The sequence below is a fragment of the Macrotis lagotis genome, chromosome 5 (assembly GCF_037893015.1).
Source record: "Macrotis lagotis isolate mMagLag1 chromosome 5, bilby.v1.9.chrom.fasta, whole genome shotgun sequence".
In the NCBI taxonomy this organism is placed as follows: domain Eukaryota; kingdom Metazoa; phylum Chordata; class Mammalia; order Peramelemorphia; family Peramelidae; genus Macrotis; species Macrotis lagotis.
In genome coordinates, this window is record NC_133662.1 from 240,578,174 (window position 1) to 240,605,919 (window position 27,746).

At 36.0% G+C, this 27,746-nt stretch overlaps 1 protein-coding gene across 1 annotated transcript in view; it reads left to right on the forward strand.

Moving 5' to 3' along the window:
* The first annotated feature begins 315 nt into the window (after window positions 1-315).
* TAOK1 (TAO kinase 1) overlaps window positions 316-27,746 on the forward strand; it is a 70,917-nt gene continuing 43,486 nt past the window's right edge. The window contains 8 exon segments of the mRNA XM_074189105.1: window positions 316-2,264; window positions 12,256-12,327; window positions 17,323-17,424; window positions 19,516-19,561; window positions 20,122-20,218; window positions 21,093-21,206; window positions 23,499-23,590; window positions 26,014-26,107. Of these exon segments, the coding sequence (XP_074045206.1) occupies window positions 2,133-2,264; window positions 12,256-12,327; window positions 17,323-17,424; window positions 19,516-19,561; window positions 20,122-20,218; window positions 21,093-21,206; window positions 23,499-23,590; window positions 26,014-26,107 (749 nt within the window). The 5' untranslated portion in view covers window positions 316-2,132.

The window sequence follows — 27,746 nt, forward strand, 5'->3', positions numbered from 1 at the left end:
CCCCAACTTATTTCAACTAGTTTTCTATAATTACTCATGCATTGACAAAATTACCCAGCTTTCACCTAGTGTTTTAAAATATATTTTATTGTTGCCCCTTCCTGTTTTCTGCCTCAGTGAAATTCAGCATGTTTAAAATATCGATTTTTGCTCAGAATGTTCCTTTAATAATTCCAGGAGGATTCATTCTCCCTTCTGATTTCCTTTTAGAATGAAGTAATACTGTACTTAGCTAAAGGCTTTTGGCCCACTGCATATTAAGTATTTGAAATTATATATATATATATATATATATATATATATCTTAATACTTGTATTTTATAGAAGTTTGCATGTGCAATTCTAGAGATGGCTTTCAGATCAGATTAAAATGTTTGCTTTCTTCAACCAAAGCCTCTGACTTGAGTTTAGACTCTAAATGGTTCTTCCCTCCCTTTCAGGTGAAAGGGAAGATTGACTGTGTAGTTTAGAGCCAACCTAATTCTAAAAGCTCCTTCATGGGAGCAAGGTCCCTGCAGGGGATTGTGGCAGCTGCTTAAACTGAGTGAGCCTCAAGTGCCTTTGTCAGGCTCCTAGTTTCACTGTGGCTGGAACAGCATTCTGTGGAGTACCTTCTTGGAGCAGATCTCATTTGACTGTTTGGCTCTGGGAATTAAATTTCTGCTAGGAGAGTCAGGAATTGGAAGTCAAAGTGATAGAGTTGATTGTATTAGCTGATAGAATGAATGGCCCATATAATTTGTAGCTGCAGTTAATTCCCCACTTTAAGACACTGCTGCTACTGCCCTCCCAAAAGAAACAGGAAGAAGTAAAGTACAGTTTTTCAAAAGGATGTGTAACATTTTTTGCTCTGCCCGTTGAAGTTCTTAGAAATATTCTTATATGTCTGAAACACAAGACTAGAGTGAATATCATAGTAATAAAAAGTGAACTAGGGTAGATTTTTTTGAATTTTTTTCTCAGTTATGAAAACTGAAAGCATCTATATTATAATGGTAGGTACCAAGAAAAGAAAAGAAAAGAAGTAAAATGTTTCTGGAATTTAAAAGGAAAAAATGAATATTTGGTAGGAACTGATTAGAAAATTCTAAATGTAGCTAATTTTAAGGCAATAATTGTAACAGGCTGGGTGAGTGAAACAGAGAATGTCATTTTAGAAAAATAGTTGCAGAATGATAATTGGGGGGCAGCTAGGTGGCGCAGTGGATAAAGCACGGCCCTGGAGTCAGGAGTACCTGGGTTCAAATCCAGCCTCAGACACTTAATGATTACCTAGCTGTGTGGCCTTGGGCAAGCCACTTAATACCATTGCCTTGTAAAGAAAGAGAGAGACAGACAGACACTACTATGTGCCAGGCATTGCTAAGCACTTTACAAATATTATCTCATTTGATCTTCACAAGAACCCTGGTACATAAATGTTACTCTGATCCCCCCCAACACAGCATGATAATTTAGCAATTTATCCACAAAAATTTGATGATCTCTTCTTCAAATATGCCTTTCAGGATACCTGTGGCCCTGATTTTATAAGTGAAGAAGTAGAGATCCCAAGGGATTTAACAGTTTACCCATCTCAAAGAACTAGGCAGTGGCAGAGTTTAGACCATATTTCAGGTCTCCTTCACTCCCCATTTTTTCTGATATCATGTTATTTTATAAATAAAAGTAGCGCATGTTGGCAAAGGAATTTAAAAATAAACAGAAATATTTTAAATGTTTTACATTTGGTGCATTTGTGCTCATTTTGAGAAGTGGGAAGGATTCAAAACCCTTTTTTACCTAGGCAGTGTGACAGTGGTTAGAGGGCCTTTGGGCCACCAAGATCTGATATGCCTTTGAAACATCCAGGCTTTTTGACCTTGGGCAAGGCGTTCAGTTTGACTTTTGAATCATAAAAAGAAAAGTCAATTTAGAGATATTTCAGCGTTTTAGGTTAGTTGGTAAACAAGCATGCAGTTCTCCCCAAATGCTGGGAAAGTCTTCTTGTAGTTGTTGGTTAATATTTCTTACCATGTAATTTCTTTCCTCTTCTAGTAGTCAATGCAGAAGTGGCTTCATTCATACAGATGAACCAAGGATTGGGACAGCAGTGTAAGCCCAGATAGTCAGACAGCTGACTGCCCAGCAGGATGCCATCAACCAGCCGAGCGGGCAGCCTGAAGGACCCCGAAATCGCAGAGCTCTTCTTCAAAGAAGATCCAGAGAAGCTCTTCACTGATCTAAGAGAGATAGGACATGGCAGCTTTGGAGCAGTATATTTTGTAAGTAATTTCAGAATCATACCAATCAATAGTATTTACTGAGAAGGCAGTATTCATCACATAAAATAATGTGGGAAATAAAACAGGAATTCAAAATAGTTCCTCTGCCCTGGAAGTTTGTGCTCTGAGGGAGAATACAGGTTCATCCCATGACTGTGGTTTTTTTTGGGGGGGGAGGGGGGCTGGTTGGGGAGGGTTGATATTTTATGTATACAATCGTCCCTCAGAAAAATTGTAAGTGACCACAATAAAGTGAATAGCACGATAAAGCAGGCACGTGGTTTCCCAGTGCATATATAAGTTATATTTGTAAAATACTGTAGTCTATTAAGTGTACAATATTATTACATCTAACAATGTTGACAGTTGCTGGCTGATAGGGTGATGAATGCTGAAGATTGAGGCAACTGTGGCAACAGTGAATTTTGCCACATTTCTATGTAGCATGTGATGCTGCTTCATAGCATTTTGTCCACAATTAGAACTTTCAAAATTGGAGTCAATCCTCTCAAACCCTGCTGTTGCTATTAAGTCTGCGTAATATTCTTCAATATCGTTTTGGCTCAGAGGAGAGGAAGAGAGATAGGAGAACACTGAATAGTTTGGAGCAGACAATGCAAACAATTATGATAGCAGCATCAAAAATCAATGATTGGGGGCGGCTAGGTGGCATAGTGGATAAAGCACCGGCCCTGGAGTCAGGAGTACCTGGGTTCAAATCTAGTCTTAGACACTTAATAATTACCTAGCTGTGTGGCCTTGGGCAAGCCACTTAACCCCGTTTGCCTTGCAAAAAAACCTAAAAAAAAATCAATGATCATAGATTACCACAGTAGTTATTATAATAATAATGAAAGAATTTAAAATATTGAGAGATTTGTCAAGATATGATACAGAGACATGATTTGAGCATATGCTGTTGGGAAAATGGCGCCAATAGACTTGATTGAAGCAGGATTATCACAAACCTTCAATTTGTATTTTTAAAAAATCTGCAAGATAGAATATAACAAACTATATAACAATATGTAAGTAACAATTTCATGACTTTTTTTTAAAAGCTAACTGGAGAGAGCATTTTTGGGGAGGGAGGATAACCTATTTCAGCTTATATATTCAATATATGATTATTATTTTCCTAGTAAAACTATTTCCTCCACTAAGTCCTGCTTTGATGTCATATTTGGATCTCAAGGAGTTGCCCTAGGTCTTAGAGGCTCTACCAGCAGAGTATAAATTTAGGTTTTATCAATGTTTCAAAAGAGTCATTACTGTGCTGACTGCAGTGGTATGAGTCTTTTGGCAAGAACAACTCTCCAAAGTTGGTTGTCAGGATAATAGGTCAAATCAGTGAAAAGAAGGCTCTTGCTAGCCAAATGAGAGATCTTTAGATTGGTAATATCATCTCTTAGAATTATTATATAATGGCATGAAATCAAGTGCCACCCGTAATAAGGATTATCTTCAAAGTCGTCCCCTGTTCAAATCAGAATCAGAATGAAATAAGGGGTCTTCATAATATAGAAACTCAAATATATGACAGCTCTGCAAAATGGAAAGTTTGTGCTGATTAAATCAGACCCAGGGTTGTGCCTTCTTACCATCTTTGGGATCAAATTTGTAACATTAACCAAAATACCATCAAAGAAAACACATACAAGTCTAATCCTCTCATTTTATATAGAAGGAAACTGTGACAGGTAGAGGAGAAATGACAAATACAGAACTCCACAGCCAGGAAGTAGCAAAGCCAGGGACTAGACTGTTGCCAGCTGGTGATGCCAACCAAGTTACTTCTCCTCTCTGGGCCTTAGTGTCCTCAACTATAAAATAAGGATAGTAATAGCCTCTACCCTGAGGGGTTGTTGTGAAGATCAAATGTGATAATGATTATAAAGCGCTTTACCATAGAGCCTGACTCACAGAGTAAATGTTTCAAAAATTCTATTCCTTTCCCTCCCTTCTTTTCCTTACCCTCATTTAGCTAGAACCCTAGTTTCATTCCTCTGCAGTTTTCTGTATTCTGCTTTTTTTAAGAAAATTTTTATTTGTTTAAAATTAAAAATGGAATACCATCAATCTTTTAAGGTTTCATTATTAAGGAAAAATCTGTATAGTGACTTTACAAGAAGAATTTCAGTATAACATAGATGCAGCACAGATCAACATATCTTTCCCACTTAACCAGACCTGAACTCTGACAAAGGATAGGGCAGATTCTTTGCATTTAGAAATAAATGATCAAGTCAGTATCATTTTCTCAGAATGACTTTGCTGATAAATTGTGAACAGTGAAGATAATGGAAATGGAATGGTGGTGTCTTAATGTTCTGGATTTTTGCCTCTTGGACCTTGGGGATAACTAGAAACAAGTGACTGCTCTTCATTGTCTATAGACAGGCTCTTAATGCTGATGAGGATATAAGAAGTCTTTATCTTCAGTTCCTGTGTTTTTACAGACGAGGACATATCGACTATTAAAGCTTAAGTGACCTGCCCAGGTCATTTGGTTTGTAAATAATAGGTTCCAAACTAATACCTTTATGGCTGTTAGGGAAAAGAACAATCATTTATTGAGCACCTACCAACATTTTTTATTTGATCCTCTGACTTGCCCAGGTCACACACAGGTAGTAAATATCTGAATCTGAATTTGATCTCAGCTTTTCCTGACTCTATGTTCAGTACTCTAGCACCTCCTAATTGTCTCCAGTTTATAGCTTTTCCTACCATGCTAGTGTATTTAAGGTCATATCTCTGGGAGGGAAAAAAACTTCAAATGTTGTTTTACCAATCTAAGTTGTAGTTAAAACAATAATTATATCTTTTCTTGTTCAGATATCTAGTGTACATTTTGTTTTCATTTCTGTCTTTTAGTAATCTTTAACCTTATAGAAGAGGCTCTTTAATTAATTTAGCCAGTTCCTATTAAATGTTCCTCCAAAACTTAGCTCCCATTAGAATCTTTTTTTTTAGGTTTTTTTGCAAGGCAGATGGGGTTAAGTGGCTTGCCCAAGGCCACACAGCTAGGTAATTATTAAGTGTCTGAGACCAGATTTGAACCCAGGTACTCCTGACTCCAGGGCCGGTGCTTTATCCACTACACCACCTAGCCACCCCCTATTAGAATCTTAAAGCCAAGGAAATTACTTTCTGTTGTCCTCAAGTTAATTTCCTTATAAAGTTTGAAAAGTTGCTATTTTATTGGGGGGGGGGGAGCAGAAATAGAAATTACCAAATATTCAGCTGAAAGGGATTACCTACAGTAGTAGTTATAATCAGTAGAGGATAAAGCCAATGAGATAATAAAGTTTAATTAAATTCAATTGAAACTTTGGTTCCAGGGGTTTAAAGTTCTATATCAATTCAATCAAGAAATGTTTCTTGAAAATCAACTATAGCAGGCCAGTGGGCTAAGAAGATGACCATTGAAATCACCTCTAATTACCTTAATAAAGGAAGTATAGTTATTCTAGTTTTAGTTTGCCATATACCTACTGAGTTATTAAATGTTCCTGACAGTACCAGCCTATTCTATTGATTTCCCTTCCCATCAGATTTTCTTTTCTAAAGATATATATACTATATGAGTATGAAAATTCTTTTTTTTTTAAGATAAGGAAATTCTACCCATCTACTCACATATTCCTCTGAACCTAGATCCCAACAAGTTAAACCAACCAGCATTACTAGTCACTGAGTCATCTCCTAAGCTTTTTTAGAATTAGGTACAGAAGAAAAATAGATCTAGTAATGCTTATATTTTGATTTACCACAAAAAATAAGTTTTTATATAAGGCCAGTTTTTGTATATTATCCCTTATAGTATTGTAGGAATTTGCTATTGAAAGCAATCCTATGGCTAATTCTTAGAATAAATTAAATTTTAGAAATTATAATTTTTCATGTGTTAGATGTCCTTTTTCAGAGCTGTACATTTATAGTTCTGTGTCATAACCTAGGTTGATTTGAGACAATAAAGAAGGATGATCCTGTCTATGCAGGCATTTTCTCATTTGTGAAGGTTTGACTGAAAAACTTGTCATATGTAGGGATAGCAAGTCTCTGTTAGGATCAAAGAACACATTTAGATGGTGAATACGTAGGTATAAAGTTTTGAAACATCATTGTTCATGCTCCCTTACAACTGAGTACTTTCTCCTCTTGGTCTTGTGGTCCATCTTTGTGGACACAGGTTTGCCAAGGCAGTGAACAGTTAGTCAGCAGGTATTTGTTAAGCTCCCACTTTGTGCTTAGCCTGGAGATAACACTGGCAATAACAAAAATAACAAAGACAAAAATAAAAATGAAACAGTCTTTGCTTTCAAAGCAACTAACTCTCCTCAGAGAGACAACAAAGGCATAGACCAGGGTATACTTAATGAATTCAGAGTGATTGGGTCAGGTTAGCAATTGAGTGGGATAAAAGAGAGTCACTTGGGCTGAAATTGGAAAGAAACTAGAGATTCTAAGAAGCAGAGTCCAGGTGGACATGGAAACCAGCCATTATATTTACTGATACAGAAAGGAGAGATGGAGTAATATCATAAAGAACAGCAAGAAAGCCAGGACAGTTTGGATGGACTTCTATAGTGTATGAACTATAGAGGATATGCTATATAATAGGCTGGAAAGACCAGTTTATAAAAGGCTTTAAATGCCAAACAGAGAAGCTTTGCATATGATTCTGGAGTTTTAATAGGAAAGTATTCGGGATTCTTGAACAGGGCAGTGACTTGGTCAGAAAAGAAAATTTCCTGAATAATAGAGGTTCCAGACTTGAGGTAGATGAGCAATGTGGAAAGGCTATTACACTGATGGAATGAGATTTAAGTGAGGGGGGCACTGTACTAAGTCACCAGCCTCACTTTATAGATGAGGATGACTGGAGGTGGCCCTGCTTCAGGGCACTATTGCACTAGTCCAAGCAGGAAGTGAGGAAGACTCAAACTAGAATTCTAACTGTTGCCCCTTAGGGAGTTTGGAACATTGTAGAGTCATGGAGGTGGGGAGAGAAGGAAGAGTTCTATCTTCTATCCTTCACACAGTTGCTAGATATACCCAGCATGCACAGACCTAATTACAATGCTACTTTTATTCAGATCCTGTCAATAATATTTTATTGTAATTTTTGCCTGTGGACTCCTTAGACTGAAATTCAAGGCTAGTAAGTGTTTGAATTGAATTGAATTGATTGCCTTGCCCTTTCAGGTACTGTAGGGGAATTTGACTAAGTGCCATTTAATTGGAATTGGGTGCTCAATGAATGTTTGTTGATCATGTGAAAAGATTTCTTTGCAAACATCTTTTCAATTAATATTTAGCCAAAATTCCTAAATAGCTTTTATCATTGTCCTAATAAAATAAATTCAGATTCCTAGATTTGAGTTTTACTGTTCTGAAACTTTAGCTAGGTATTCTTCTATGTCATCAATTCTTTAGATCAGTGACTTCAGGACTTATGTCTGAGGCTTCCTTTTTTGTATCTCCAGCACTTTGTAGTACTTTACATACAGTAAACTCTAGTTGTGATTATAAAATAAGGAAACAAACATAAATTAGAATTCACATGCCTTCAAAGCCTAGCTAGCCTATGTTCTGTGACTTAAAAAACCCATTACTTTGCAGCCAGTCTGATGAAGAATATCTCATGGTTAAGCTAGACTGGTGGCTTTGACCAGAGGCTCATACCACACCCATGCTCCACGTCTTTCCACTGTGGTAGAATTGTGCAAAGCCTGTGCTCCATTGGCAGAATGTTTGAGAATACAAGGTTCACTGCCTTTTCCCATTGGGACAGCAGAGGGGAACTTTGCTGCACATTTATACTTCACTGTTAAAAAAAGAGGGAGAATATTTTTGTAAGCAATTATTAGGAAAGTGGTTGTTTCTGTGCAAGATACAGCTCTCTGGAGAATGCAAGTCAGAAGATCTGCATTTGGATGCCAGCTTTGCCAGTAACTTTGGGCAAGTCACTTTGATGTAGAGAATTATGAATGTAAAAAATTTATAGTCAAAAACGAATTCTGCAACCCTAAATACTGTTAAATCTTGTTAAATGAATGGGAGGGTCTTTGCTCTTGAGATGTAAATTGACTCTTAAAGGTTGCACACCTTGGGACTGGAAGACCTATGTGTAGCCTGCCATTGGAGGATGCCACAAGAGCTACCCCTTGCCCAACCTACCACAGAAGGATATTTATTTAACAGGAAGGGCCAGCCCATCTGGTTTCTTCTTCTTGATTCCATCTTCTGATCCTGCAGGGTATCTACATCTCTCTTTCCTTCCTAGGCATGGGGCCCCCATGCCATGTGGCTGGCTCTCTCTCTCTCTCTCTCTCTCTCTCTCTCTCTCTCTCTCTCTCTCACTTTACCTAGCTTTTTTCTTAAAGTGGTTACTGTCTTTCTAGGTATTTTAACCTGTATGTTTGTAATAATTTGCTATGATAAAATCCTGAGCAGTTTTAACATCCCAGGGAGAGCCTTTTTAATGGCCTTAAATTTGTCTTCAATCTCTAAATCTTTAATTACTGGTAACAACTTCACCTCTGTTAGATGTATGAGAGGGTGAAACTCTCTGAAATGAGCCCTAATAGTAAGTACTGATTGGCTTTTTTTGAAAATGCTTAAATCCTTCTGGAACTGTTCCTTTGTTGAATAAATCATAACTATAGATAACTAGATAATCCTGGATAACTCTAGATAGAGTTCTTTCAATAATTTGAATCATGGCTAGTTTTCTCTTTAATTCTAAGAGCAGGAAGAATGTCTAAAATGCAGAAATGTTTTGCATTATTCATGGTTGTTAAAAAACAAAATGAGCTTAACAGCTGTTCAGACACAAGTACAATATCAAGAGCTATATAAGTAGCTGCATCTTAGTGAGATGAGGAAACTTTGTGGCCTGCTTCAGAAATTTTTATTTTGCAAGAATATTGTGGTGTTATGAAATTGGCAACAGATTCAGCCATAGATTTGATTTTCAGTTTTGTCAATTTTTACTATATCTTTACTTTCCCTCTTTAAGGCCTAGCTTTCTGTACCTTTCATACTTAGTAGAAAAAGGTGTAGAAGTTTCTAATTCAAGAATTAGAGCTTGTTAAATAATTTTATATATGTTTCACAAATATTGATAACTTGTTGGTTATCAATATTAGTTATAAGTGTATGCATGTTGGTATATAAAATTAACTTAGATAACAGCAGAGCTAGTGTACAAAGTTCGGGTTGATTTTCTACCTCACTACTTAATAGAATTTAATAATAATGTAAAAGTTTTTTCATTTCTGTCATTGAAAATGAAACTTTCTCCTGTTTTTCAATTCATGTGATTAGTTTAAATAATATATTACTAGGTTAGGCAATGTTGGTCATTGTTAAAGAATTCATTCTTTTAAAATACTCTATTTTTTAGTCTTTACCCTTGCCTTGCCTATATTTTTTGATCATTGTGTCTGCTTCCATATATCTTAACTACAGAGAATTGTGCTTTTTCTTCAACCCATTTTTTAAAAATATTATTAAGTAGGAGTGGGGACTCATCTTTGAATGAAGTGAGTTCCAAAGGGATATGTGTGCTACTTTAAAAAATGGAAATTTTTTCAACCAGGCAAAGTAATCAAGAACACAGTATCAGAATGTGTTTGTGAAACTGAACCCAAGAGTCTTGTATAGCAGAGGATACTGCCTCTCTAGATCACCAGATTGAGAAGTATGACATTGAGTCTCTGATGGTAGTAGATAGCCAGGAGATAAATGGGCAGAAAGAGCACTAAAGCAGGAGTCAAGTGACCTGTTGACAAATGTCACAGGTATTGTATGACTTTGGCTAAGTCACTTGATCATTTTGTGCTGCTGATTTTCCATCTTTAACATTGGAATAATCTGGCCCCCCTAGTTAGTTAGCTTGAAGGGAGGTGGGATCATGCATGTAATGGATAAACTCTTTAGAGAAAGAGTTTCCATTTAATTGGAATCATGTCATCAAGGGGCTAGGCTAAACATACTTTGCATTGTTTATTAAGAAATCAGACTAATTATCCCCTTAAAATATTGTTCATGCAAAACTTTTAAAAGTTTAAACCTAAATAATATTCAGAATTGTTGAATTTTAATTACTATATTTATTACAAACTATTATAAATGGCTTGAGAATACTTTATCCAGAGTGATTAAAATATTTTTTATTAAGATATCTTAACAAAATGGCACACCTCTCTCATGGTGGGAGAGAAGTGGTAAAACCCCAAAATACAAGCTCTTTTATGCAGTTTGAAAGGCTTTGTTTCTGCCCCTTCATGCCAACCTTAGACTGGGGTCACAAATCTAATTGATACATGGGTGCCTATACATTTCCCCACCTTGCTCATTATGAGCAAGAACAGATAGATCTCTTGAGCATGTGCAAAGGAGAAGGTCAAGATTCTAGGTTACTCTTGACCAGTTAAGGACTAGTTTCTTCCAATCTTGGATTTGTCATTTTTGGATTGGGATTAGGAGAACTCTCCCAGTTTTGTGATTGACTGGGGCCATTTCCCCTTTGTAATGGATTCCCTAAGGACCCCCCCTCCACACCCCGTGAAGACCAACAATGCCCTACATTCCTCGTACAAACCATTCTTAATTTATTTATAATGTAGTGTCCCCAGGACCTCAGTCCTTATTGGTAGTCATCAGGCTTTGAATTCTTGACCTGCATATATATATTATAGACACTAATGACAGATGAGTTCCCATCTCCCATCTCAAGTCAGCCTTTCCTCTGACTACTATGGTGGCTTCCAGCCCAAAAGGATCTCTGCTGTTTGAGGCTAGCAGCAGTAGCTCATGGCCAGGGCCAGCCTCTCTTCTTGTCCTCACTGGAATGTGTCTCATAGCATATGTCTCATAGCAAATTCTTTAAAGACTTTTAGCAATTAATCTAGGCTTGGAATCAAAAAAGAACTGGGTTAAATGATTTGTATGCTTATCTCCTTTTTTTTTTTTGAGCCCTGTGCTCAGCCGACCTACTATTTGTATGACTTTTGGATTAAAGTCACTTTACCCTCTCAGAAGCCTACTCTGACATTTATGGTCTGATTCTAGTCATTTTAAAAGAATTCATGTGGAGGCAGCTAGGTGGCATAGTGGATAGAGCATGGGCCCTGGAATCCGAAGGACCTAAGATCAAATCCAGCCTCAGACAACTGATACTTTACTAGCTATGTGACCTTGGGCAAGTCACTTAACTCCATTGCCTTGCAAAAAAAACACTCCTGTATCTCCTAGTTTACTCTATTTGTTTTATACCATTTGTGAGCCTTCACATCTCAAAGTCTTAATCATAGATGATAACCATAACAGTAAGCAATATGATATATCTTTATCTAGGAATGGGAAACCTTTTTCTTTTGAGGTCAAATTAGAGGTAATTTTTTTAAAAGTCAATTTTATTGAACCTTGAACGGAAGCCCTGCATTTCCTCAAGCAATTGAATTCAAAATCTTGTGATGGCACCCAATGTCTTCTAAGTTACTGTTGTGCCTAGCATTGGGGTAGACTCTGAAGGGGGGGGGCAAAAACCAAGTAACCATATAAATAAAAGATAAATTTAAATAATACTTTCTATTTAATACTTTTATGGAATTTCCTCCCTTCCTGACTAGTCTTTCTACTAGTCAAATACATACAGTTAGTGTAGCAGCTACTACACTACACTGACCGACTGATCACCTACTCACCCCCACGCCCCCTCCCCCATTCCCCCCCCCCTGCTTCCTTCCCTCTGTTTTTCAAAAACCTCAAAGTAAAAATGCAACATCCCTCACAGTAGGGGAGAGTGGGTGGGTTGGCATAGTAGGCACATTGGATATTTGGAACCTTGATTACAGGAATAGGAACTAGAGAAGGACCACTGTAGAGTTAATTTACAGTGTTTAAATGGAATGATTTCACAGATTCTATTTGAAAAATGTATGAAATGGCATAGTAACCCTTTTTTATGATATTTCAGGCACGGGATGTGCGCACCAATGAAGTGGTGGCCATCAAGAAGATGTCTTATAGTGGAAAGCAATCCAATGAGGTATGTTTAAGAAGTTCTGATTATACACTGACACTGGACTGCTGAGGAGGGGGAATATTTTGGATATACTCACAGAACATTGTGTGTATCACAGAACTTAATAGTTTTCAAAGACTAGAATACTGCAGCATAACCTGATGATGTGGTGAAAAGAGCCCTGAATTTGGAATCGGAGTTCAGGCTCTGATTTCAGTTATGCCACCATGTGTTGTTTGGGTTAAATCTTGCAGCCTCTATGGGTCCGAGAGAATTGGACTAGATGGCTTCCAGGATCCTTCTTAGCCCTTCCTGTGATTCTATGATCCTGTAAACAGATTGCCTGAGAATACCTTTTTAATGTTATGTTTTTCTTGACGGCTCAGCTAGTACTGGGAGATTGCCTTAGGGACCCCCTTGAATAGTCACTTACTATACTGCCAGTATAACACTATGTGTAGTAATAACAGCCTATTGATAGGAGACCTGAAAAGTCAGCTCTTGTTGTCACTTTAAGAATGGGGGGAAATAGTTGCTTTCTTAGTTACTTGACAGTGGGACAGACACATTTGAAAATTAATGAGGACAAGAAAAAAATTAACGAAGACAAATGGACAATCTGCCTTCACTTTCTTAATTTAAAACCCACTAACTTCTCAAACCATTACATCTTTAGCTGAACAGTTTCTGTAGTAGTAAAAGTTGTTAACCACTTCCTTATAGCCCAACCCAGTTTTATCTGGCATTTGACACTTTGGACTAACCACTCCTTGTTGTTTTCCAAGATGGTTGGACCAATTACAGCTTCACCAACAACAGTTTGGTAGTCTTCCTGTCTCACCATATCCCCTTTAGCATGAACTTTGGCATTTTTATCAATTTTCTGGCAAGAAGTGAAACTACAGATTTGTTTTGATTTGTATTTTCTCTTTTTATTCATAATTTAGAGCTTATTTTCATATAATCTTTGATTGCCTTTTTTTACAGCCTTTTCATATCTTTTGACTATTTAAGATTTATATTTCTCCCCCTCCTGCCACCCCCCCCCCCAAGTATTTATCTCCCATCTGGTACGTTCTTAGTACTTAATTAAATGTTAATTTGAATTTAGCTCATTTACTTCCAAGGTTTAATTTTTCACCTCTACCCAGATAACTCCCAAATCTCTCTCTAATACAGACCTCTCCTCAGAGAGATCCCATATTTCTTTTTTTTTTTTTGAGATCCCATATTTCTAATTGCCAAATAGACATGGATTTACTGAGATGTCTTGCTCAACTCAAACCATTCATTTATAAAATTGAAATCATGGTTATTCTTCCAACTAAAATGAAACAAAATTTTCCCACTTTTACTATTTTTAATGATGCTGTTACCAATTCATCCATTTGATCTGACACATTGTCAGTTTTAATATCTAATTAGTTGTTCGGCCCTGTATGTCCTACTCTATAATATGTCTTAAATTCATCCTCTCTGCTTCCACTCCATTCTCCCCCCCCCCCCATTTCAGACCTTCCTATTTTGTTTTTTCTTTTTAATTTGAGTTTTCTATTTTCTCACCTGGGCTTTTATAACAGCCTCCTCCCTGATCTTCCTGCCTTCAGGCTTTTACATTGCTGTCTTTGTGACTTTTCAAAGGCATTGCTTATGCCACCCCTCTCAAAACCCTTCAGTGACTTCTAATTGCCTAATAAATATTATAAAATAAAATATTCTATAACCTGCTTCTCACTCCCCTTCACAGTCTAGTGCCCTTCTAGCTTTTCAGACTCTCCTTTTATTGCTTTCTTTCTTGTGTTACACTTTTCAATCAGATTAAACTGTTCACTCAATGACCTTTGTTCTCTGCCTTCTGCAGTCCCCTAGTCCTAGAATGGGCCTTCCCCTGCCAACTGCTTTATTCCCATTCTCTGCCTTTTCATTCAGATGTCACTTCCTGATTCTTCTAAGTGAAAGTCATCACAGCCTGAGATTTCTCACAGCACTTTGTCTGGATGAACTTTGTCCTGTCTTCCTTATTATTTGTGTAAATTTCTTAACCTTGTCCTCAGTGTAATTAATGACTGGTTGTGATTACAAAAAAGAGGTGAAAGGATTAGAGTGCAAAACAAGTCAGATTTGATTTTGGTTTGGACAATCTAGAAATTGGTTTTTAATAACATTTTGATTGCTCATATACATGGAGAGTAATACAAAATTTATAGGTATAGCACTGAGACAATAGAATATGGGTCTCCTGCAGAAAAACCTCTGTGTATTAATCCATTCTTCTTGGGAATTTTTGAATCTGCTTCTGATTTATTTATAATCTGCTATTTTATTTACATTCAGGTTCTAAAATTCCTTTCAAAGAAAGCTAAGAAATCTTATTTTTGTAAGCCAAGTTGTTAATCAAGAAATTGAAGTAATCAAGATTAAATCATATGAAATCTAATTTTTTTTTTTTCATTATAGAAGAAAACTGAAGGGCAGGGCAAAAAAAAGATAACCACATCAAGGTTAAGCAGAATACCTCGGATTCCTTTTTTTCTCTGTACCTGATCACCCAAAGTGACTTCTAAAAATGATGCATAGGGGGTGGCCCTGGAGTCAGGAGGACCTGAGTTCAAATTCGGCCTCAGACACTTAATAATTACCTAGCTGTATGGCCTTGGGCAAGCCACTTAACCCTATTGCCTTGCCAAAAAAAAACAAACCCTAAAAAAAATGATGCATAGATTCCACCTTTTAGAATCATTCTCAGAAACCATTCTTTGGATTTGTCTATAGTCTAAAATTGTGGAAAATTTAACACTCTTACATTTTAAACAAATAATCTTCACCCCCCCCCAAAAAAAAAAATTTGGGTTGTTTTATATATTCCATTGTTTGTATAACATCTATTCTTAATTGAGTCTGTATCTCTACCAGTTCCAGATAGCACATTTTACATGGTAGGGAGGCTGTGATTAATAGCAGAACAGTTTCTGTAGTAGTAAAAATAGGATAGAGACAACTTCACAGAATGATTCTTAGTAGAGTTCATTAGAATTTACAGAGTTTTTTATTGAATGCATTAAATATCAGTATAATACAGTAAGTTAGGAACTGAGTTAAAACCTGTGGCCCTGGATAAGTCATTTAACTTGTCTACTTCAGTTTTCCTCCTCTATATAGTGGAGATAATAAGAGCATTTATCTCCTAGGGTGTTCCTAAGACAAAATAAGATTTAGGTCACTCTGTTTCAGGTTAGTTTGTTTAGGATCATTAGCCATGGCTAGTAGAAGTTGGCTCTGAAAAGTGAATTTTAATTTCCTTTTTAAATGTCTTTTGCCTGACTCCTTGCAGAACACTTAGTTTTAAGTTTCAGTTACTTAAAAGTAAGTTTACCTGAATTTAGTTTCTTAATTTATGGCAAAGTGTATTAGGAAAACCTAGTTTGAATTTTTCTCCTCTTGTGCAAAATTGTCTTGTGTACTTGAAGATTCCTTAACTTTTCGGGGAGACTATGTTATGGGTCCTGTAAGTTATAGAAGGCATTACTTCATTGTCATGTAAAATTTTGATATTTTTGTAGTATTTATTTAAAAGAGATAATGGTAAATTAAAGGACTGAGTGATCTTTGGGGGAAAACAATTAAATCCCCATATACTGACATTTCATTATTTTAAAAAATTTACTTATTTTTAGCATTCAATTTTTAAAAATAATTTGAATTACAAATTCTCTTCCCACTTGCCCCCACCTTGAGAAAGTAAGCAATGATATCAGAGATACATATGAAGTCTTGCCTAACATTTTCATTTTTGCCATGTTGCTCCCTCAAAAAAAATCACCCTAAGAAATGTAAAGTGAAAAAAATATGCTTTGGTCTTCATATAGAGTTCATTAGAGCTCTCTCTCTCTGCTGGAGGATAGCATTTTTTCATCATGGGTCCTTTGATTTATTTTGGATCATTATCTTGATTAGAATGACCAAGTTTTTTACATTTGATTGTTGTAATTGCTGTTGTTAATGTGTATAATGTTCTCCTAGTTTTTCTCACTTCATTTTGTATTAGTTGGTTTATTTTTCTGGGTTTTTCAGAAACCTTCCTGTTTGTTATTTCTTATGTACAGTGGTGTTACATCACAATCATACACCACAACTTGTTCAGCCATTCCCCAATTGATTGATGGGCTTCCCCTCAATTTTCAGTTTTCGCCACCAATAGAAGGAGCTGCTATAAATATTTTCTTTGATCTCTTTACAATCACACACCCTAATGATTTTATACACAATGGTTTTAAAGTTCCAAAGTATTCTCCAGTTCATCACTCTACCTGTGAATCAATGTCCCAATTTTTCCATATTCTCTCCATCATTTATCATTTTCCTTTTCTGTCATGTTAACTAATCTGAGATGTGTGAGATAATAGCTCAGTATTGTTTTAATTTGCATTCTCTAATCAATAGTGATATAGATCATATTTTCATATGACTATTGATAGCTTGAATTTCTTCAGAAAACTTTTGTATTCTTTGACCTTTTATCATTGGGGAACAATTCTTTTTATAAATTTGGCTCTGTTTCCTTTATATTTGAGAAATGAGGCCTTTGTCAGAGAAACTTATAATAAAAATATTTCCCAGTTTCCTATTTTCCCTCGTGCTTTGACTGCATTGACTTTTGCATGACTTTTTTTTCAGTATTAAGTAAATGTGTATAATTTTAATCATAATTCTATTGCTAATTAATCAATTAAGTTCCTCTCTTGTAAGGTTTTCTTTTTTTAGACAAAATAATTTTTCACTATTTCACTAGTAGTTGATTCACTATTGGTAAAGTGATGAACTGGAGAATACTTTGGAACTTTAAAACCATTGTGTGAGCCAATTTTAATTGGATGTCTTTAAAGTACCAAACTATATGAAAAAAAAATATGTTATGATGTAGTTATTTTCTCCTAGTCTTCCTTCTAGGGAAGTTTTGTATTTTTTTGTTTCATTCTAACTTACTTTGAAGTAGTGACAGTCTTTGTTCCTTTTCTACAGAAATGGCAGGACATTATTAAGGAAGTCAAGTTTCTCCAGAGAATAAAGCATCCCAACAGTATAGAGTACAAAGGCTGCTACCTCCGCGAGCACACAGCCTGGGTGAGCATTACCCCCTTTGCCCCCTGTCCTGCTAATGGGCAGCAGAACTAACCACCTGAAAACTCTGTTAACTATTTTTAAATAACACCAACAAGAACTATATTTTGAGATCTACTACTTCCAGACCAGCTTCCTCCCCCCCCTTTTTATCTTCACGTCCTCTGAGATTTCTGATTTCTCAGTTACTCTTCAGAAAGGGCGATGTGTAGGACCTGTAGATGGGAGAGGAAGAGAACAAGTTTCTGGCACAGTTAGAACTTCAACAGAATTTCTACAGAGTTTCCAAAAATTCAAGATCCATTTATCTTGCTTTCTTAGAAATGAGTTTTTCAAATGATTTTGCTCTATTCCACAAGAATTTACTGAATCCTGAAGATGTCCTAGAGACTGTGCTTGGTGCTAGGGAAACAAAGACGCTGAGGAAAACCCTCAGGGAGCTTCAACACCCCATCATTCACGTCCATCTGTGTGGAGTCATTTGGGAAGTAGTCTAGGAGGATCAGGCCAGGTTCCTCTGGAAGGCAGCACCTGGAGAGAGAGCCAAAGAGGGGTGGGGGTGGCCAGGCCTGGCTAAAGGTACAACCAGAAATGGGCTGGTCAGTGGGGCTGGAGAGGTAAGTGAATGAGTGGGAGGAATTGGAGGTGTGTGCACAAGGGAAGAAACTTCGGGACAGAAAGTGGAAAGAGGCAGAGTCTCTAGTGGTCAGAAAGGGAAAGCACTTGCCATATGTTTATCAGTCACCAGTAGGGAAAACTCTTGGCAGAGCATGGCTTCTTGTCTGTGTATGCTGTATTGGCAGCTAGATGGCCAGGGGACCGATGTCAGAAAGACCTGAATTTGAATCCTAGCTTTAATAGTTGGTAACTTTATGACCCTGGGCAAGTCACTTAACAGCTTCTCATTTATAAAGCAGGAATCTTCATGACACATACCTTCCAGGGTGGTTGGAGGATGAAATGAAATGTTATGAGGTGCTTTTCAAACCCTAAAACATGGTGTAAAAACTGGCCATTCTTATTATTATGATTCCTATTATTACTAGAGAAAAACTTGATTGTAGTGGTGAATTTTGTCCTCTTGTTGCTGTTGAAATAGTTTTTGACATGCTAGTGATGCTTTCCAGTGACTTTTGAACCACAAGGGATTTTTCCTCCTGTATAGACCATTGTCAATCACTATTGAAGATTTACCAAACCCAAATACTGAATTTGAAAAGTTCATTGGTGTGTTTTCAGTGTCCAGAAAGGAAGTGTGATACACAGTCTAGACAGACCAGAAAGCCTTGCCTCAAGTTCCATCTCTTGTCACATCTTTAGAGGTATGACACCAGGCAAGTCACAGAACCACTCAATGTCCCAACTCAAATAGAAATGATCCCTATGGACTGCAGGTTGACTTAGAAAATTACAAATTAACATTATCTGTGTTGCATTTCTTATTTAGCTTATTAAACAACGTTCCAATTGTATTTTGTTCTGATTATTGGAGGCCATACTAAAGCCAGTGAATTGGACACCTCTGCTCTATGCAGAAGGGTTCATTCCCTGAAATTTCCCTATACTACAGAAATCATTTGTCTGAGCCCTGGCATCTACCCCTTGAATCTGGAAGCTACTTGAATAGAGGGTATCATTAAATAATGTCCAAGTTGTTGACCCATAAGGGCATTGCCAGCTTCATTGTGAAGTGTCCTGGAAAAGCAGAATGAAAGCCACTGAAAATAGACTAACCTATCAGAAGGAATAATTTCTTCTGTAGGAATAGTGTTAGAAATGGACTGTTAGCTATGTGGCATTTGATTAGGAGATATGAGACTTGATTGAAGAATGTTGATGCAAACTATGGCAAAAACTATATAAAAGCCATACATACCTCATAGGATCAGGAGGCTGTATGTAAGTGTGTTCTTGAACAAGTTTAAAGGGACCCTAAGGCCATTCCCCCCTTCCCCCTCCCCTTTGTAAATATTTCTTTTTTTCTTTTTTGGGGGTAAATTTTGACTATCCTTGAAGCTTTCACAGTGTAAAACCCATTCCACTTGCTTTTAACTTTTTTGACGTTTAATAGATCTTATAATTTTTTTTATGCAGCTTGTAATGGAATATTGTTTAGGATCAGCCTCTGACTTACTAGAAGGTAAGTTTCTTTTTATTCTTAAAGTGCTGGAATTGAAGAACTCCATTAGTAGATTTGCCAAAATTGAATTTTTAATTTGGCAAAATAAAAACTGCAGAAATTATGGAAAATAGAGAAAAATCTTAGCTTTTCTTTTTATTAGATTTACAGAATGGTCCATTTTAGTATCATAAAATTGTACTGTTTCCAGCTATTACATTTCTAATTACCATTAGGCTAGTTTCTTCCCTCACACTTTGAAGACCCTCTTTCAGAATATTGCACTAACAGCAGAACTAGCTTTTTCCTTTGAACTTGAGGTATATTTACTCATACTTAAATTTCTTAAGAACCCCCCAGCATTTTCCTAGCAAGTAAAATATTTGAAGAGTTACAAAATTGCAAGTTGACTTGTGATTCTCTACTCATATGCTTGTCTGGTTTTGCTTTGTCATATTAGAAATGTTTCATTCCCCCTTCCCTGCCTCTACATTTTCAGGTTTAATTTGGGTGGGGGGAATGTTATAATATGTGAATTACACAGTACTTTTAATAATTCATTTTCAACCATTTCTTTTTAGTTCACAAAAAGCCATTACAAGAAGTAGAAATAGCAGCAATCACACATGGTGCTCTCCAGGGATTGGCCTATTTACATTCTCACAATATGATCCATAGGTAAGTGTTCTGAGAATTAGTTACCTCAACTCCCCTCCCACACTCTCATACACACATGATAAGTTTGTTCAGTTTATCATAGCCTAAGTACCTTTTGTAGTAAATTCATTGTTGGAAAAAAGCAAATTCAGTGTTTTAGAGAGTTTAAAATTTTAATTGTGATTTTGTTATAGGCCATTTAATTATCTTTGAATGTGATAATTGGATCTTTGAAAATTAAATAGAAATAAAGAAAATTAATTAGAACTTTTCAATGGCCAAATAACCCACTATTTATGTTACTTTGGGAGGCAGAAATAATGTCCATGTATCCATAGAAAGCTTTTAAAGGAGGATAATTTTTTCAAGATTTTTGAGAGCATCTTTGACAAATATTTTAAGTGATAGCGTATGTGTATATAGGATCTCATAAATGTTTGATTTTTAGAATAGAATTCAGTATACAGTCTTATTGTGTGAACCATCCATATTAGAATACACTGTCCATAGAGGGGCAATGTGTTTGCAGCAGGGTTCTGCCTTCCTAAAGAAGTATATTGGAATGTAATTTGCTAGGCAGAGCAGTCAGTATAAACTGATCAATTGGTTGTAGAAATTGTGGTTTTAATTTCTGTCTAGAATTTAGAAAGTAATATGATGATAGCTTGTAGAGATAAAAAATATTTTTACCTTTTCCCATGGAGGTTTTTTGGTAATTGTGGGTATGCATGTTTTTAGTTTCTAATTCAATTTATTCTTAACCATTATTTGTAACAAGTAAACAGATTCAAAATATAAATCTTTTTCTACCAATTAAATAATTATCTGTCAGTTCTTAACCTGGCCCCCCACTAAGAAAAGCAAGCTATATAATTGTTTTATATTCTTTAATCAGAGATATCAAAGCAGGAAATATCCTCCTCACAGAACCAGGCCAGGTGAAACTTGCTGACTTTGGATCTGCTTCCATAGCATCTCCTGCCAATTCCTTTGTGGGGACGCCATATTGGTAAGAATATTTTTTTCTTGGTGATGGTCTTAACTGGACTAGTCAGTGTGCCTAGTTAATATGACATGTTGAACTTTATTCATTCTGGAGAGATGCCTGGGAACACCCAGGAGAAATGGATAATATTGTTTATCTTTCCTCAAAGTATATATATTGAAAACCTTTATGTTTTGTTTTTTAAAATAAGTTATTTATTTTTCCAGCTACATGCAAAGATAGTTTTCAACAATAATTTTTAGGTAAGGTTTTAGAGTTTCACATTTTTCTCCTTCCCTTTCTTCTCTCCACTCTCCCCCCTGACAGAGCAGTCTAATATAGGTTATACATGTTAAGCATATTTTCATTATTAATCATATTGTGAAAGAAAACTCAGGAAAAAAAAGGAAAAATCCTTAGGGGGTAAAAACCAAAACAAATTTTAAAACTTGAAAATAATAAGCTTTGATCTACATTCAAACTCCATAGTTCCTTCTCTGTTTGCAGGTGATATTTTCCATCACAAATCCTTTAGAATTGATTGTACTGAGATGAACAAGTCCATAGTTGATTTGATCATACAGTGTTACTGTTCATGTATACAATGTTCTTCTGGTTTTGCTCACTTCAGTCAGTATCAGCTCAAGCAGGCCTTTCCAGGCTATTCTGAAGTCTCATCCCTCATAATTTCTTTTTTTTGCAAGACAGTGGGGTTAAGTGACTTGCCTAAGGTCACACAGCTAGGTAATTATTAAGTGTCTGAGGTCGGATTTAAACTCAGTTCCTCCTGACTCCAGGACTGGTACACTATCCACTATGCCACCTAGCTGCCCCAGAATGCTCTTTTATTCCTTTGACTTGTCTGCTTCTTTCCTCATTGTTCAGTCTGGTAGCACTTTCGATAAACTTTGGGGATAAGAAAGAAAAGTAAGTGAAACACATCAGCAAATTGCTTTGACTCAAATTTTCCTCAGGGAGGAAATGGAAATCCTAACTGCACGGGGTTGGTTATTTTTGGATTACGTATACTTAATGCTATATCCTTGTTCTTCCTGAATGGCTGTATTAGAGTTGTATTTTGTGAATATTTGTGGAGTAAATTTTTTAATTATTCAAAATAGTATATACTCATCATTCCATCATGCTGTGGTAATAGTATTTATGCATTGAATCTTCCATGAAGCATTTAATAATGTTAATATTGACATTTATATGCATGCTAAAGTTTCCATAGCACTTTACTTTCTTAATTTCATTTGACCCTCCTCAAACCTGAGAAGAAGATATTACAAGTATTATTTTTGTCATTCTATAGGTGTAAACTAAGATTAAAGAGAGGGTAAGTGATTGGATCTTGGCTAACCAATGCCTTGTGTAGGTATGAGAGGCAAAATTTGAACCCAAGTCTTTCCTGAATCCTCTTACCTCCACCTCACTGCCACTTCGTTTGAGTGGGCTCAGGGCTGTAGGGTCTTAGTATCTAGATTTCAAGTAGATACCCTACAGAGTCTCTGCCATAGAGTCCAGTCTAGGAGTCCTTCTTCTCCACATACTAGAGCTAAAATACTGTCCGTTATGAGTCCAACTCAAAAATACTGTAAGTTATGAATGGATATTGATATTATTTTGAGTGTTTAGGAATCAAAGGCTTTGAGAATTTTTTTCTTATGCCTTTTTATGGTCTAGTAAAAGCAATGTACGTAGTCAAAGGGTGATCGGTATACTTTTATTTTGAAGAAAAATCAAAATTTTTAAATCAAGTTGCTTTTATATTATTGGTATTAAATGGATTTGGGGTTTTTTGGGGAGGGATCACCTCTTTTAAAGCATTAGATCATCCAAAGTGATCGAGCAACTTACATGTAATGATTATAAATCACTGACTCTAGTTGATGGGCATTTTTAAGCCTCTGCAAACAAAAGATAAGTATCACTGGTCAGAATCTAGAGGAAAATTGAAGGATCAATATAGAATGCCCCACATTTGCTGTCTGATTTAAATATATTATTTTCTGGAGTGTGCAAATCAGAATCTTCAAACTATTACCTGAGATCCAGAATAAGAGAGAGAACAATTATTAGTTTGGTTTTAGCATTAAAGGCATTCATCTCCAAATAAAATTATAAGACAGTCATATTTATCATAATATTTCCCATATTTTTTGTCTTTGTCATCATAATATTTCTACTGTTCAATAAATGGGCTCAAAGTTTAAGCTAGTATATGTTCTGATATTTAGTTGATATAGTTCTCATGGAATATTTTAACAAATTTATAAAATTTTAAGAAATAAGAATTAATATTTTATATTTTAGGATGGCCCCAGAAGTGATTTTAGCCATGGATGAAGGGCAATATGATGGCAAAGTAGATGTGTGGTCTCTTGGAATAACATGTATTGAATTAGGTAAGCAACATGTTTATTGCTATCTGATAGGTGGTTTTAACCCCAATTATGTCCTGTGCGTTTAACTTCCTGTATTTTTTGCCAGTCCCTTAGGGGATCAATAAATGAAGTTTCCATTTTGATTCTCTGTTTCATACTTTAGCATGTCAATTAGTATAACTTTAATGGACCTAAAATAAAGTAACATTTTTAAACTAGTGATATCTGTATTTAGAAGGAATCAGCAAATATTTATTCAGCACTTAATGTGTGGGCAAAACTGTAGAATTGTCTCACATGAAGTTTGATAAAACTCTGATGGAATGCTGTGAAACTGGCACCTAGTTGCCTGGGGTGAACCAGGTGATCCAAGTCCAGTTGCTTACTGCTTTTTACCACCAGGCTTGGTTGTGTCAGATTGTCCTAGCTTTTTAGCTCCTCACAGACAGCATGCCTTTATTTTAAAAGTGAAATTAGTAAGGCCCTTCTGACCCCCAGCGTCACCAACTCTACCACCTCCCAACCTTTGTAATGTTGAGTTTTTCTGTTTTTGAGTTTATTTAAAATAAAGAAAAATATTTACAAGTATTTGGGGAAAAAATGCTGAAAATGTTTTAGAGAGACACCAAGAACATGAACAGTTCACAGTGTCTTCATTTTAAATAATTATTTGTGTCAACTTTGGGCAGGTGGGATTTTGGTGCCTATTCAAACCAGATACTTACTTCATTTTTTTATTCGGTGGTGACTTTCCCTATGTGAGGACAAGGGATGTGTTTTTTTATCTTACTAAGAAGAACTGGTGAGTGCTGGCTGATTGTCAGTTCAAGATGAACATGATTTTGTTGAAAAACAAATTATCTTTACTCTAAATGGAAATTAAAATAATCATGAAAATAGTAAGTAATGAAAGTTAACTCTTTTCTTAGTGTAGTAACCTAAAGGATGGTAGCTAAATCTTCTGGGTCTTCAACTAGATTTTGGTGACTCTGAATAAATATAGCCTTGGCTATAATGGAATCCTATGAGGGTGAAGTCAATGGGTATTCCCTTATGTTTACCCTAGGAAAATTGAGGATGGACATTATCTCTAATGAGCTAGTTTAGGGTCCTCCTGCTGCTCTGAATTAGCTTCAAAGTGTGATGAGTGAAGACTTTTTCTCTTTTTTTTTAAAAAAAAGATCTTTTGAACTTTACAAAGAGAGTTACAGTTACAGCATAGAGAGTAATACAATTTTAGCATCTGACAGTGAGGTTCAGGGCTCACCTGGGAATTGGAGCAGAGAGGTGCCACATCAAGTTCAGCTTTTCTCTCTTCTCCCATACTGGCCTCCACAGACTTCTTTCCTTATCTCAACCTATTTTTCCTTTGGATGAAACTGTTCCATAAAAATGAGAAATATTTCTAAATATTTTCTAACCCTGGGATGGGAATATTCCATGTTTCCCAAAAGTCCTAGGACAAGGATCAAATATTTCTAAATATATTGTTTTGGTTACTACTACTACTAAATTTATTATCATCATTCAACATTTAGCACCTACTTTGCAGCTAGTATAACATGAGTCAATCTGAGTATTACAGAGCTTGCTAAAGTTGCTTATTATGTACTAAAGTCATTCACAAACAAATGTGTGCTTCTTAAAACAGTTTGCATTAGCAAGAAGATAGGAAGTATTTTTTTTTATCAGTTGAAACATAGTTCTAGAAAAACAGATTTTTCATTATGGTATAAATTATCAGAGCCACAAAAAGCTAAAAAACTAGAACTTATTCACATTTTTAATTGCTATTTTTTTGTATTCTTTTTCAATGTGAATAATTTTCAACAATTAGCTAAATTTTTTTTCTGTAAATGTCAGTCTTCTGAATTATACCCTCTAAATTTTCTCCAAGAGCCCTTTATCTTTAATGTTCCAGTTTGATTTTACTTTCCACATAGGAAAGTTTCATGTTGGTTTTATTAAGAGTATTTCAAACTGGGGCGTCTAGGTGGCATAGATAGATCACCGGCCCTGGAGTCAGGAGTACCTGAGTTCAAATCCAGCCTCAGACACTTAATAATTACCTAGCTGTGTGGCCTTGGGCAAGTCACTTAACCCCATTGCCTTGCAAAAAAAAACCCCTAAAACAAAGAGTATTGCAAACTAAGAAAAAGATAACTGAGAACCATAAACTCTTAAGTCATAAGGAATTAGTTCCTCATGTCTATCCTCAGATGGCTTATGACTCTTAATAGCTCTTATCATAGACACTTTCCATAGATACTACATAAATTTTAAAGAAATGGAATCTCAGCTAAGTTCTCCAATAGAATTTATCCCCTAAGACTGAAACCTAGTATAAATCTTGGTTAAGAGGTCTTAAGAATGCATGTCATACTGTTGTTTGCACTCACTGTATTATATTGTATTTTCTCATGAAATTTTTCTTTTCTCTTCAGCGGAAAGGAAGCCTCCTTTATTTAATATGAATGCAATGAGTGCCTTATATCATATAGCTCAGAATGAATCCCCTACATTACAGTCTAATGAATGGTGAGTGTTTTCTTTTAATTTAAATTAAAATTTTTTTTATTATTTTCCCCCCCAGCTACATGCAAAAACAGGTTTCCATATTTACTTCTGAAACTTTGAGTTTCAAATTCTCTCCCTCCCATCCCACTTCCCCTCATTAAGAAAGCAAGTTACTTGGTACAGGTTAAAAATATGTAGGCATAAAAAAAAATAAACAATAGTCATGTTAATAAAAGTAAACATAACACCCCCCCACACATACACAAAGAGAAACCTCAAGAAAAATAAAGTTGGAAAATAAAAAAGCATGCTTCAGTCTGTATTCAGACATCATCAACTCTTGTCTTTGGGATGGATAGCATTCTTTATCCTAAGTCCTTCAGAGTTCTCTTGGGTCACAGCATTGCTGAGAAAAGGTAGGTCATCAACAGCTTTTCATCTCAATCTCATACCACAGACATTCCCCAACCTCTGGTCATCTCCTCAATCTCCAGCTCCCCACCACCAGAAAAGAGCTGCTATAAATATCCCTTTTCTTCCCATATTTTATCTCTTGTAGAATATAGAAGCACTGCAAGACTGAAGGGTAGCCCTGGCTTTATGGCCCTTTGGGCCATTCCAAATGGCTCTATAGAATTGTTGAATTATCTCACAATTCTTCCAATATTGCATCTATATCTCAATTTCCCTATATCCCTTTCAACATTTGTCATTTTCTCCTTCTGTCCTGTTAGCCAATCCAATAGGTATAAGGTAGTAACTCAGAATTGTTCCAACTCGCATTTCTCCTATCAATAATGAGGTAGGACATTTTTTTGAAAAAAATATTTAAATAGATTACATTGATTATCTTCTCTGAAGACTGTCCACATCTCTTGACAAATGGTATTTCTGGTCAACATTATGTTAGAAATTCAGTTTAGTACAGCAAACATTTATTGATTACCTTCTCTGTGACCAGCACTATATTGGACACAGGAATGAAGTATGTTGGGTAACATGAAGCTCTTTACATCAAGTAGACTGGGTCCTTTATTGAGTTACGTGGCATAAAGAATAGAGCACTGACCTTGGAGGCAAGAGCATGGAAATTCAAATCCAGCCTCAGACTCTTGACACCTATCAGCAGTGTGACTTTGGCCAAGTCACATAACCCTTATTGCCTCACATTGAGGGTCATCTCTAGTCGTTCTGATCTATATCTGGCCACTGGACTCAGGTGGCTGTGGAGGTGAAAGTGAGACTGGTAACTTAGCACAGCCTCCCCTCACCCAAATCCAGTTTGTGTGCTAGGACAAATATCATATCACCTTTTTTTAAAAAAGTGGTATTATTGCATAACATCTGTAAAACAGAAGATCTAGAAATAGAATATGCTGAAATCAGAAAGTTGGAGGTCCCTTTCCTAAATTACACTATTCTTAGTATTATTTTGAAATTCATTTTGTAACAGTGAATAGAACAACTTTTTTTAAATGTAGTTTAAATGAAAATCTCAAAGCCTAAGATTGAATCAGCTTGTAAGAACAGTTGGAAAAATGCCTATTTAATAAACACGAAGGAACAATGTTTTGGTTATGTAAAAGATGGACCCCTCAAATTAACATGTACTTATCTGTTCACATGAAAAAGCTAGAGATCAAGTCATTCATATTGCTCT